Here is a 12500-nt window from a genome sequence, read left to right as displayed (position 1 = left end):
TACAATGTGGGCGAAGTTTCCTAAAAATAAATTGGTACGAGCGGTTTCAGACTGAAAATAGAGAATGAAAGATTCTCTGTTGCATGCTAACGTTGTCGTCAAAACCTAAACTTTAGTGATTTAACGTCGTCGTCATGCAGAGAACCGCAAAAATATGAGCTAAAATCCGTGCACGTGCAGCACGATTATGCATGCTCTTTTAACCAATGATATCATTGTTTTCTGGCGTTTTCGACGACGTCGTCGTCGTAGATCTTAAGCTACCTTATGGCAGAGGTTGGACTTTAATTTGCTGTTTGCCCAAACTTTATGAAGGCTATTTGATTTCAGGCCATTTTTTTTTCCTTTTGGCCACTCAGTTATCACGATGAGTTAAATTAACTAAAATTAAGACTTCTTGACACGCATTAGCGTACCGGCGTTTCCTATCGACGGTAAACACAAAGTTTAATCTCTCCATTGGCTTCAATAATGAGGCCTTAGGAGTGAAATTCGTCATTCCGTTGAGGAGACCCGTTCTTGTGTCCTTTGTTGATTATGACAGAGCTAAAGCCGTGAGAGCAAGCACACTGAGTTAGTCCTCTAGTTCCACGAACCGAGATCATTATGATTCCAAATCTTTCTGCAGTTTCGGTCTTATTAGGGTAGATAACGCGAGTATATTTTTTGGGACTTTAATACCCATAGAGATGTAGCATAGCCTTTATGTGAAATGGCGAACAGAATTCAAGTTTCTGCTTTGCCGTAGAAGTGTGAGAATTTTCTCATTTTAGAAGTTGCTCGATATCTGTTGCCAACAGGCAAGGAATCAGCCAAAATCAAATACATTTCTTTCATTTATTGCGAAAACGCAAATTCCAGCCTGACGTTTGCCGTACACACGATGCTAGATCTGATATTTTGATTAAAACGCGAAGATGGTCAGAGCAGTGAACTAAACAAGATGAAAAGTAAGACGAGTTCCCCTGCACAGTAAGCCTTATAGAGTCGTACCCTCTGACGCAACGGAAATAGAAGCGCCCTTTTTGTGACCTACTATGTTACAACTGAAGAAAAGAGAGTATTCTGCCTTGACTTTGTCAAAGGTATATTTGATTTAAGGCAACGCCAATTACGTCATACATTTTTAGCTCATGATGCACCCGTCAAGAGTATCGTTGTTGATGAAAACGAGGAGTTCTTCATTTCTGGCTCAGAAGATGGCGATATTAAGGTAATCAGAATGAAAACGTGTCGTTTTGTGTATGAACAAAATGTTTAAATTTTGCTCTACTTACATCTCGTACGACTACGACCACTTTAGAACAGTTGCATTGCAAACACATTTCCAAGCATTCGTCAAATTGAATGTTTTCTGTCGTTTACAACTGAAGTCCTATGGTCTAACTATCGCTAAAAAGTGAAACCACCATGCATTGGTTGAGGCTCGTATGAACTATCCTTTGAGGGGGAGGGGAAGGGGTACGGAACACGGAGGAAGATCGTTTCGGTAGAGTAGAAAACTAACAAGTGTAAAACACATAGAAGAATTAAACCTGTGGGTAGACTGCGGAGAGCGCTCGCACCACAAACTGCTCGAATCCTGCTTCCCAGCTTTCAGAAGCACGCTTACAGCATCGCATTTGGCTTACCAGTCCTAACACCTGTCGGTTTTGCATTTATATTTTAGGTTTGGGGTTTATCAGTACATGAGGAATTAGAGTGCTATCCAAAAGAGCATGGAAAAGGAGCTTATCTCCTCAAATATGGGACACAAGGCGTGGCAATGATGTGTCTGCAGCCAAATGGTCAGTTGTTCTCCTGTGGAGGAGATGGTACTGTAAAGTGGCGACAGTTGTCTGTCAGAGAGACTATTTTTAACAGCAAGCTTCTTTGACAAATGTTTGATGGAAACTTTGTGGAATTGATTCTACTCTCTCTCCCAAGAAGGATGACTTGCCTTATCCACATTCAGATAAAGAACACGGTCAAGGCATTGGACTGATATGTGGGAAACATGCTACTGTGTTTGATATAGTCTACATATTGAAACGTTCTGGTCGTGAAAGGGTTTGATCATCAAACCTTAACTAAACAATATACTTTGAAGTGAAAGAGATCACAGCCAGTTGGAGCTTGTTGTTAAAATGTTGCTTAATGTGCAGTTACTTTGTGCCTAATGTTGCTGTGTGTCCACTGTTCCTCTGTGCGTGGACTGCTCCTCTGTGCCCAGTGTTTCTCTGTGACATCACCAGTGTGGTGTGCTTTACACCGCGCATTAGCCAAAATGTTCCTTGCTTAGCAATGATAAGTTTTTTTAACATAAAATGTCTAAAAATAATTCGTTAGGTATAAGATTAAAAAATTTCAGTACAAGTTGTATTTTTTAATTGTTATTCTACCTGAACATGCACAACATTTGGTATTATCCCAACTAAAACAAAACTGAACAAAGAACACAAGTTATTGAAGCTGTGATTGATTGATTTTTGAGAGACACAGGAGACAAATGCCCTCAAATTTTAGAGCAAACCCCAATTTGGATAAGATAAGTATAACTTCTTGCTGTGATGCCCAATATGGGAAGTTTTTTTTTTTTCAACTGGATTGCACTTCATTTCCAGGAAATAAAATTATGCACTAACCTTCCAGTTATATTTCCATTTTTTAAGGAAGTGAAAATTATTTATTAATACATTGCAGATCTTAGTTACCCTAGGGAATCAATCCACTAAAAAATAATAAACCTAGACATTGATCCACCTCTTCACTCCAATTACCCATCAGAGGGTTAAAACTAGAGAGATGTTTAACTCTTTATCTATGGCCCACCAGGAGAAATAGGTTATTGAAAATCAAGGCTAAAATCAGTGTACCTCCTACCTAATACTGTTCCTAAAACAAAAAGGCTATGATGGTTTTAATTTCATGTTGGGATTCCATACAGGAACTGCACCGGCCATTGACGATATTAGCCCCAGTAAACCAGCTAATCCAACGTTCAATTCAATCATCCCCATAACATTGAAGGGTAACAGAAAATCAGCTGAATTTTTTACTGTATCTAGCAGGATTTCTGGACGAGACGCCAGTCGTGTAGTCACTGAATTACTCTGAATGGACCTTTCTTCCCCATCATTTTTCTTTGCTGGAACAAGAACTAAGTTAAGAATGTCATACAGATTTCTCAAGAGTCCAAAGCCAAGAGCAATAAGCCACAATTTGGCCTCTAACTTTGACCATTCTTTGAGGTTTGACTTGTACAGTCCCAGCCTTACTGCCCATGTGATGTGGTCAATGATGTAATAAAAGGCAAAAGTGATGCGGCGGCAGATAATGAGAATTTTGAGAACACTGTCATGACGAATTTCTCTTGCTCTTATAGCTCCCAAGATCATGTCCAAGCTCCTTCCCAATCTAAAAACTAAGCATTTGAGAAACAAAGCATTAAAGATTCCATCATTTGTGTTTCTTTGACTGGTCATTGACCAAATGCAAAAAAATGGCCGCCAATTAATTATTCTTTTGTGTTTGTGTCAATTGGCCTTACTGGCCTTATTGCGTAAAATTGAGAGTTGGCTGTAAGACAAGGTAGTCAGGTTAATTTGCACAAAGATGAAAGAATAATTTTTGCATTCAGTCTATGGCAGCCACATATACAGTAAAAGGCAAAAAAAAAAAAATTAAGTCACTTCTCTTCACCCCCACACTTATCAACTCATCCTTGAGCTAGGACTGACAGCAGTAACAATATTATGTTGCACGAACATTGGCTAATTGTTCACTGAATTTTTTTTTTGTGGGGGTAAATGAAAGATGTTCAAATGCTAGGAAACACATACAAATTTGAAAAACTGAAATTGTACAGTGCAGTATTGTTGTTTTATCTGTACAAAGAGCACTCAATTTTTATTTAAACTTGTTTGTATGGGTTGTTTATGTCATTTTTTGCTACAGTATTTCACAGTTAAATTCAATGCAATGAGAAGTGGAAAGGGGTCAAAATACCAGAGCATGTCACAACATGGCATCAAGAGGTAATAATATTAAAATAATATTACAGTGTATTACTGCTCCACACACTTCTTTCCACACCAGTTAGGACTGTGTCTTAAATGACTTCACAAGATATGAATCACTAAATGTGACTATGATACTCACTCTTCCTTGACGTACTGGTCTGTTTATCAAGAGTTTTAAGTCTGTTTACCAAATCAGCACTTGCACCAGCTTGGGCCAAAAGATAACTTGATAATCTAGAGCCATATTGAATTATCCTGATATAGAAAATCAAAAGAATCTTATAATTAGCAATTATTGAATGAGGCTGAGTAGGATATGAAGAATTCGCAGGTCGAGGAGGGTGTTATCCACCAAAGCCGAAGGCCGAGGTGGATAACATCCTCCGAGATCTGCAGAATTCTTCATATTCTACGAAAGCCAAATTCAATAATAATTGCTTTATTATTCATTCAAAATATTTTCTTCGCTCAAACTTCTAAACCTATATAGACCTCTTTCATAATGGCGGCCAAATAAATTATTCTTTTGTTTTAATGCTAATAAGCCCTACTAACCTCGCTACGACGAGCAAATTTCAAAAGAATATTTGTTTTAAATTGAGGGCAGTAGGTCTAATTAACATAAATACAAAAGAATGTAAAGTTGGTCGCCATTTATGAAAGTGGTCTATACTCGCAGCCATTTTTCTGCTCAACAAAAATAACATAATCTCGTCCCCAGCTTTTTTCAGTCAACGGTTCAATAATTTGCAGTGGGCTGCACTTTTGACGTCATTGATTCAATATGACGAAGTTTCTTTCCAAATTTGGTGAACAGCAGCTGGTTATGGTGAATTATGTGTGTGGTTTTAACCAATCAGAAACGGGGAAATATTTTGAATGAATAATACTGATTATTATTGTAGCTTCAACAAAATCAACTTGCTTTAATACATGCACAAACACGCACAACTCTGTCAAAAAAGCAAAATAACAAAAAGAAATAAAACTAACATACATGTAATAATTATCACTATTTAAATTCTAAACCAAAAGCAACAACATGTATTCACACATACCAAGAATAAACAAGTTTTTGCTATATTCATACACATCCATGCACTGCAAAATTGGTATGTTATTGTTACTTCAAACAGCCTTGAGGCCAGCAGGCACATGTAACTGATGATACATTTTGTGATCAACGTCGGGTATCATGGCATTAAACTTCCCTTTGTAACTAAAACCAAGTAACTTAAACTTGCCCATGACAATCAACAGAACTACATTTTCCTACTTTTAGCAAATTCAGTCAACTGTTAAACCCTTGTCATTGGCATAAAATCCAATCTAAATGAAACAGTTGAATAAACAAACTTAATACACGATCGCAAGTAAAAAAATGTAAGCTGGTACGCGCGTGCTTCAACCTTTTGGGTTTCATTCGAACACACCAAACCAAAAAAATCTAGGTTTATAGATCTCTCTAATCTCAAGATACCTACAATAGACATGACAATGTTATAACCCGGATCGATTGTTGTTACATGAAATGTAAATATAACTGTAAATTGCCAGCAACGTAAACAAACTCGATTCTCCAGCTGAAATACACATTTCGTCACATACCTACAGAGTTTATCTCTCCCCAAAGTCTGTTGATTGTACTTCACTACCGCTGTAATTACGTCCATTTCCCAATCTTTTGGAGGAAACTAACAGAGCACGAAACTACGGTGGCTTGTGCGGGCCACCAGAAGTATAAGAAACTATCCACACAACTCTTCACACTTCCACCGTGGAATGGAAATCTTCATTTGCTCTTTAACTTTGACCCTGGAGGAGAACTAAGTCGAGCGCTAGAATTTGGCGAGGGAGACTAAGTATGAAAACATTGACAACATTGTTGTCAAGGAAAGACAAAATGGCGGTCAAACAACACTGCTCTGACAGGAATGTGATGAACGGTTTGTTAGCCTCTCGAATTTGAAGAATGCGTGGCAGAAAAGCAAAACGCCCTCTAAGCCCTCCTTCGGACGAAGAAGGAGACGGGAACTTTGTCGCGGATCCTGATCAAATTTTTGATGATTTGCCTCAGCCGTTTCGCCTGGTTGACAAGACTGTACGAAAGATTTTCGATGATGCTTGGGAGATTATCGAGGATATCGAGGAAAGAAAGGCTTTGAGGCGCTCTAAGGTCGTTTTACCATTGTTTGATCTTGGAAAAGAGCTATCTGATTACTGCAAAACATCCTTTGTTTGTACAGTGCCCGATGGTAGTTATTTGTTCCTGGGCTGTGATAAAGGCCTGACAGTTGTGGACGGTGTTTTAGGGACAACTATTGCTTGTGTCGAAGACACAGAAAGTACTATCTCACAGATTTCAGCCTATTATGTCCAGGATGGATACTATCTGATTTCCACCTTGGATAATGGAGGTGGGTGAAGGCTTCACGGTCACCTGCAGATGACTTGGCTCTGTCAATAGGCCATTTTCGAAATATCAAATATTCAGCTTGATAGTGAGGCAGTGAGGACAACAACGATAGAAACATGTTGGAAAAAATGTGAAAAATATTTGCATATCCTCCACTTTCCTTTGTCTTTGTCCTCTAAACGTCTCTTTCAAGCTGAATTTTAATATATCGAAAAGGCCTATTCATAGTGCATTTCCCAACCCCTCCACCCCTTGGCATTTGTCAGGCTTTTTTCCATTTGCTCCCCCAGGGTTGGGCATTTAGTAAAATTGGCCAGTACAGGGGTAAAAACACAAGCAAAGTTTCAAGCCAAAATTATTATCATTATTTTAGTTTATATTCTATTTTGTAATGATTATTTTATGAAATATTGTTGCTGTCTTGAGGCAGTAACTGAGGAGCTCCACTGTTGGGATTTGCACATAAAACATTTCCAACGTTTGTGAGAAAAAGATAGATGCCCTTGGAGGGAGAATGCATGAGTGGGCTTGGAATTGACAGAGCCATTATGGCGGGACAAATCGATGTTGCTCTCCAAGCCTACTTCAGTAGCATTTCTTCCTCTCCAATCCCATGTTCTCTTCAGACATGCCAGTGGTTGATACTCTGTAAATAGTTGCGAACGGTTTGTTAAGTTGGGCACAAGTATTGGAATGATCTGGGTTGTGCTGCATGACCGTAAACCAAGAAGAGAAGTGGAATGATTCGACACTAAACAAAATAATGCTACAGTATCTCTGTGTTGTGTCCGTATGCAAGAAATGACCCGCGGATAAAACGGCCGACCGAAAACTTTTAATCTTACTCAATAACTACTAACTTACAAAATGTTAATGGAGGAACACATGCTATATAAACCTTTACATCCGCTCTGGGAATTACATAACTTCTTATTCATCAAAAACCTTATTCATTAACACATAGTCCATTGATGAATAAGTTCTTATTCATCAAACTTTATTCATTAACACCATAACACTCTGTTCTTTTTTACTTTCTAGGTTTTGCTAAGCTATATTGCTTCACTGCTGATAAACTTGTGCTTATAAGAACATTCAATGACCAGGTAAGTCTAACCTGACCACATGTAACACATGGAAGAGTGTATCACTATTTTAGGCATGATTAACAGTGACGTACATGTAAAAGCTAAGCTGGAGATTCTTTGCTTCGTGTCCAAAAGGTTAGAGATATTACTCATTCCTGTAAAATGTCATAGCGACCACCTAGGCTGGTGTAGTAGGGAGAGCACTCAGCTTCCACGAAAGTGTCCCAGGGTCACTCACCAGCCGTGACGCCATGTGTGGTTTGAGCTTGTTGGTTCTCCACTCTACTCCGCGAGGTTTTCCTCTTGATACCCAAGTCTTAGTCTCTCACCAAGAACCAACATTTCATTTCATTTGATTTTTCCAAATCAAGCACTTAAGCTAAAGCCTTCATCTCATCTCTTCTCTCTATTTTGCCCTTGGAGTTTATGTAGTATCTTCGAGCCTTTACCCTCCCAACCATGACACACCACAGAAGACAGACCACAACACCGGGAACTACATGCCCTACTCTTTTCAACAAGTGTGTGGGATCTTTAAAACGTCCCACAGGTTTTATGAACATTGAGGGGTTGTGAGACGGGGCCTACATTTTATTGTCCTTATCCAAACACTTCTGCTTGCCAGACTAGTGGCTACATATTGTACATATAACCTTAAGACTCAATTAAAGTAATAATAATTATTATCCTAATTGTTCTTATTATTAGTGGTAATATTATCAGTTTGTTACTACTATTATTATTATTATTATTATTATTATTATTATTATTATTATTAGAGTGATTTTACTTGACCCGTGAAACAGAGAATAATGGTTATTGTGTAACACTACCTCCTAATTAGACCTATTGTTTTTCTGTTACTCAGACTATTTATTATTATTATTATTATTATTAATTGTTATTATTTTGCCTTCAAAATTAGGACAACCTGAACAAGCAGTCAAGGGCAACTTTTGTGCAAATAAGTCAGGATGGTGGATACGTTGGGATTGGCTGGGAAGGTAACATTTTTGTGCTTCTTAAATCTTTTGAATGTATTATTTTATTAATTTTAACTAACTACCATTGACTGCTGATCAATTAGCTCAGTTTTTATCAAGAGGACCCAGACTATCAGATTGTGGGGTAATCAATCCTTGCTTCGACCAGAATCAGGTTAAAAGAACTGGTAGGGTTGTGCTTGCAGTGTGCTGAGAAATTTATTTAGTTAAGATGGTATTGTTACGTGAGATAGATAATTAAGCCTCATCAACAGGGTCAAAGGCTGTCTTTTTGTCTGACCTCTCCATATAATAATTTCAAGGGTGGAATCAATTCACACAAAGATGAAGGAGGAGTTACTCCCCCCTGTTTTTGTTTGAACTTGTACAAGTGTAACATACAATTAAAGATGGTGATGAACAGTTCAAGCAAAAACAGAGTATATTGTTTTTTCACAGGATTAGGAGTGATTTATTGTCCTCCTTAATTGCTTCTTTTTATTGCACAGATTTGATGCAGCTCTGTAAACACTGTATGTCTACAGTTTTCTGAAGTGCTGTGCTTATTTAGCACATCTTTTTGTTAAAACAAGCCCAAACATAAACTTTGTCTTTCGTAAATTAAATAATAATTGTGTGGAGTATTCTCAAATAGTGGCAACAAAGGAGAGTTGGCTCGAAATCTATAGAGTTCCCAAAGAAACATGGATCAAGGAAATGGATGCTGTTTTATCAGCCTTTGTTCCATCATCGAGGAAACCAACCATGGACTCAATATTGGTTAGTTTTAATCACAACTAGTTTTTTACCGATCAGTTCTTATTCTGTGGATGAATAAATCATTAGGCTTTATTGACTTTGGTATATTGCTAGATTAATATGAATACATCATCAACCTTTAAAAAATACACCTGGTCCAATGAGGAGTTACAGCGCTAAGTTGGTAGTGAAATAAAAGAATCACACAGGTGTTAATGTTAACTATGATGTCTTTTTAGGGTACAGAAGAATCAATCGCAGTAGACCAGCTTGGAAAACCTTTTGAAGACCAAGGCACTGTGGATGTAAGTTGTGGGTAATCTGCACTGTATGATCTTGGTTATATTTCCATTAATCATATTCTGTGTATCTGTAATGGTCATGAATTTCCTCCACTTCATCCACTGCAAGCAGTTTCAAGTTAATATACTCAGTCTGTAAGTAGATTTTTGTCATGACTCTTTAGTGATTTGATAAGTGGTCTTCTCTCTTTCATCACAGAAGGTTCAAGTTCAGTGTTTGTTCTGTCTTGTAAGTGGTAACATGCAAGTAGGCTGACACCACAGGGCAAGGGAAGAGAGCCTGCTTACTGACTGTGTTAGTTGAGATTGCACAGTTTTAGTCAATTGCAATCACTCAGCTGAAAAAGGATAAAAGGCACTCTTATTGCTCCAACTTGTTTGCTAATTCTTTGCCATTCTAAAAGCTAAATACAATAGAGGGTGACAAGCTAAGATAGCCAAGGAATTAATTTAGAGATATCTTATATCAGGCCAATTGCTTAAGTCCTGTAGTTCTGCAGTGTTAGTTATGGTAGCAGTTGTAGTAATATAATGATCACAAAGGAAAGTTGAGTAGTGGATAAGCTTGAAGTGTTATATAGTAGTTATTAATATTAAGTAGTTGTACATTCCTTGCTTTGTATTTCTAAAGCCATCAACGGGATCAAGACCAAGTTCTGCTCAAGGAGGTCAGACCCAGCCTGGTCAATCAGGGGCTATGTTTACTAAGCCTGTTCCAGTTTTACGAGTGCGGTCTCCTGCTCCAGTAGGTCCTTGTGCAGCTACTAACTGCTCTGCAGCTTTGAGAGCCATTGATGCTGAGGGCAATGTTATAGGCACTGGTGCAAATCATGTATTGATGTCCCAGTATTTTGAAAACTGTGATAAAGCATTTCACAGAATTCATGCCAAGGAGATGAAGTATATTAACAAAGATGAAGAGAATTTGACCAGGTAAAAGTAGTTCTTGGCTATTTACTTGGATCACTGGTACTTGGTGCTGTTCTTTAGGTATGATGCCCTCTAAGGGTACAAATTAACAGGAATTATGTGAATGTCAAGGAGTGTATTGTAAAAAAAACCTGTAGCTTTTAGGCTTACTGTGAAAATCCGAAAGCTGTGAACATTGGAAATATTATGAAATGTTATTGTGTTTCAAGAAAAAAGCCAATTACCCACGAGGAAACTGCAACCAGAGTGTGGTTTCATGTCGCTTATGATTGGTGGCTGTACATTGGGAAATGTCAAAATCAAGTCAAAATGTTCACGGTTTTTGGATTCACACAGTAAAACGAAAGAAGCATAATAAAACCTTTAGACTATAAAATGAGAACATTTCTTCTTCGGCTGTCAGTTTGTGTGATGAAGGTCAAGGCTTCTTGAGTGCAAATTAAGATAACGTACAGCATCCATGAAGGTTAAGAGAAGGAAGAGGTTGCTTAGGGTCTGGAAAGGTGTATTACCGGTACTTAGGCACAAATAATTAGTTTGTCAATCAGCCATTGATGCAGAACTCTGTGAAAATTTTTCCTTTTTCTTCTTGTAAAAAGAACCTTACAATAGTCACTTTTATCATCCTGAAAGATCTTTAAGATTTATTTAAGAATAACTGACTGCTGATCATAACTTGGAAATTATATCATTCATGCCTTTTGTACTGCAAGCTGAAAACAAGAGAAGGGGCCAGATTTTTCTAGCGTGCCATTCTTTCTTTTAGGCCTATATATAGATTTACTTCATGATATTTATCCCAGTTGAACACTAACTTCCCTTTGAATCACATAATGTACTAGTCCAGCCGGTTCCCCATGTGCAAACTTGAGAGGAAAGACAAAAATTGATGGTGAATCAAAGCTCTTTTCCTGCATACTCTCAACATTTAATTTTAATATTGTCATGATCTTGATCCTTCTCTAACACACTCTGAATGCCTGGAACAACTAAGCTTCCAAGCAGTGTACAGTAGTGGTGAATTTGTAGAGATAATGTTATGATGGTCATACTCCTGTGTGGGTGGGATCCTATGCACTTACTACCATCATAGTGATGTTTTTGTGTATTTTTTAAATGCTCACATTACTTTGACAGGTTTCCAAGAGTACATTTCTTAACACCAAGCAGATTGGTGCCATCAGGAATGGAATCTGCTCCAAGTAAGTCAGAAGCCTGCCAGCAGACTAAAGAGAGAGCCTGCTTTTAGGCTAGTAAGTCAGCAGGCACTGCAGTTCTCACATCTTACTGCAATATGGTAGTTGATATTAAATGATTTCTTGTACTTAAGAGTAACAACTTATTGACCATGTTCAAGGCCATAACTTTCACTCGCTTCAATTTATGTGCATGAGGGCCATTGCCCTGTCAAATGATGAGGAAAAACAATAATCCATAACTTACACATTCAAGATATTAATTTTATTATGTCTATACATCTTCAAATGAAGCAGTAAAAACAAGTTGTTAAATTTAGTGGGTAAAATACGGCTTGCCAAGTTATAATAATTTTTCTTATTTTCAGCTAAGGTAAATTCCTTGTCAGTATGGTGGTCAAGGGGAACACAGTTGTTTATTTACTCACTTGCCAAGACTGCGAAAGGTGATTGATTTGTTAGATGTTCTGTTAATCCTGTTCTTTTCTCTTGCATGCAATGAAGGTCGTTTTCCATGGCATTCCTTTGGCCGGAATATGAATGACTCAAGTAGTCTTTAAACCGTTCCACATCAACCTCATGTTTTGGCTAAACTTTAGAATACCCGGCGATCAATTGCAAAAAAAAATAGAGATGCCTTGTTCTTGAAACGACGCCGCTTTAACAGGACAATTTGATGGCCAGTTATTCTGACTGAAGACGCTTCCGCTAAAGAGACGAGACAATGGATTTTATCATGAAACATGCAAAACGGAACTGTGTGAATCGTGTGAACATGCAGTGCTGTATCTCATCGAATATTGTCTCATTTTTTCAGGGAGAGGC

General features: G+C 37.9%; 3 protein-coding genes across 3 annotated transcripts in view; 2 read left to right on the top strand and 1 right to left on the bottom strand.

The window, feature by feature from the left end:
- The window catches only part of LOC138038328 (dmX-like protein 2), a 42551-nt gene extending 40196 nt beyond the window's left edge, over nt 1-2355 (top strand). The window contains exons 37-38 of the mRNA XM_068884133.1: nt 1086-1213; nt 1670-2355. Of these exons, the coding sequence (XP_068740234.1) occupies nt 1086-1213; nt 1670-1876 (335 nt within the window). The 3' untranslated portion in view covers nt 1877-2355. The remainder of the gene's footprint in view (nt 1-1085; nt 1214-1669) is intronic.
- LOC138038330 (peroxisomal membrane protein 11A-like) lies at nt 2345-5814 on the bottom strand. Its single transcript, XM_068884135.1, has 3 exons — nt 5610-5814; nt 4141-4256; nt 2345-3403 (listed from the first exon to the last, which is right to left on the bottom strand). The coding sequence occupies exons 1-3, from the start codon at nt 5672-5674 to the stop codon at nt 2889-2891; spliced, it is 696 nt and encodes a 231-aa protein (XP_068740236.1). The 5' UTR covers nt 5675-5814; the 3' UTR covers nt 2345-2888.
- Nucleotides 5815-5831: 17 nt separating this feature from the next.
- The window catches only part of LOC138038329 (WD repeat-containing protein 93-like), a 16427-nt gene continuing 9758 nt past the window's right edge, over nt 5832-12500 (top strand). The window contains exons 1-8 of the mRNA XM_068884134.1: nt 5832-6418; nt 7459-7523; nt 8431-8509; nt 9144-9268; nt 9487-9552; nt 10181-10482; nt 11617-11681; nt 12044-12121. Of these exons, the coding sequence (XP_068740235.1) occupies nt 5974-6418; nt 7459-7523; nt 8431-8509; nt 9144-9268; nt 9487-9552; nt 10181-10482; nt 11617-11681; nt 12044-12121 (1225 nt within the window). The 5' untranslated portion in view covers nt 5832-5973. The remainder of the gene's footprint in view (nt 6419-7458; nt 7524-8430; nt 8510-9143; nt 9269-9486; nt 9553-10180; nt 10483-11616; nt 11682-12043; nt 12122-12500) is intronic.

This window comes from Montipora capricornis, chromosome 2 (assembly GCF_036669925.1).
Source record: "Montipora capricornis isolate CH-2021 chromosome 2, ASM3666992v2, whole genome shotgun sequence".
In the NCBI taxonomy this organism is placed as follows: Eukaryota; Metazoa; Cnidaria; class Anthozoa; order Scleractinia; family Acroporidae; genus Montipora; species Montipora capricornis.
The sequence above is the reverse complement of the archived record's forward strand: the minus strand, read 5'-3'. Positions and strand labels throughout refer to the sequence as shown.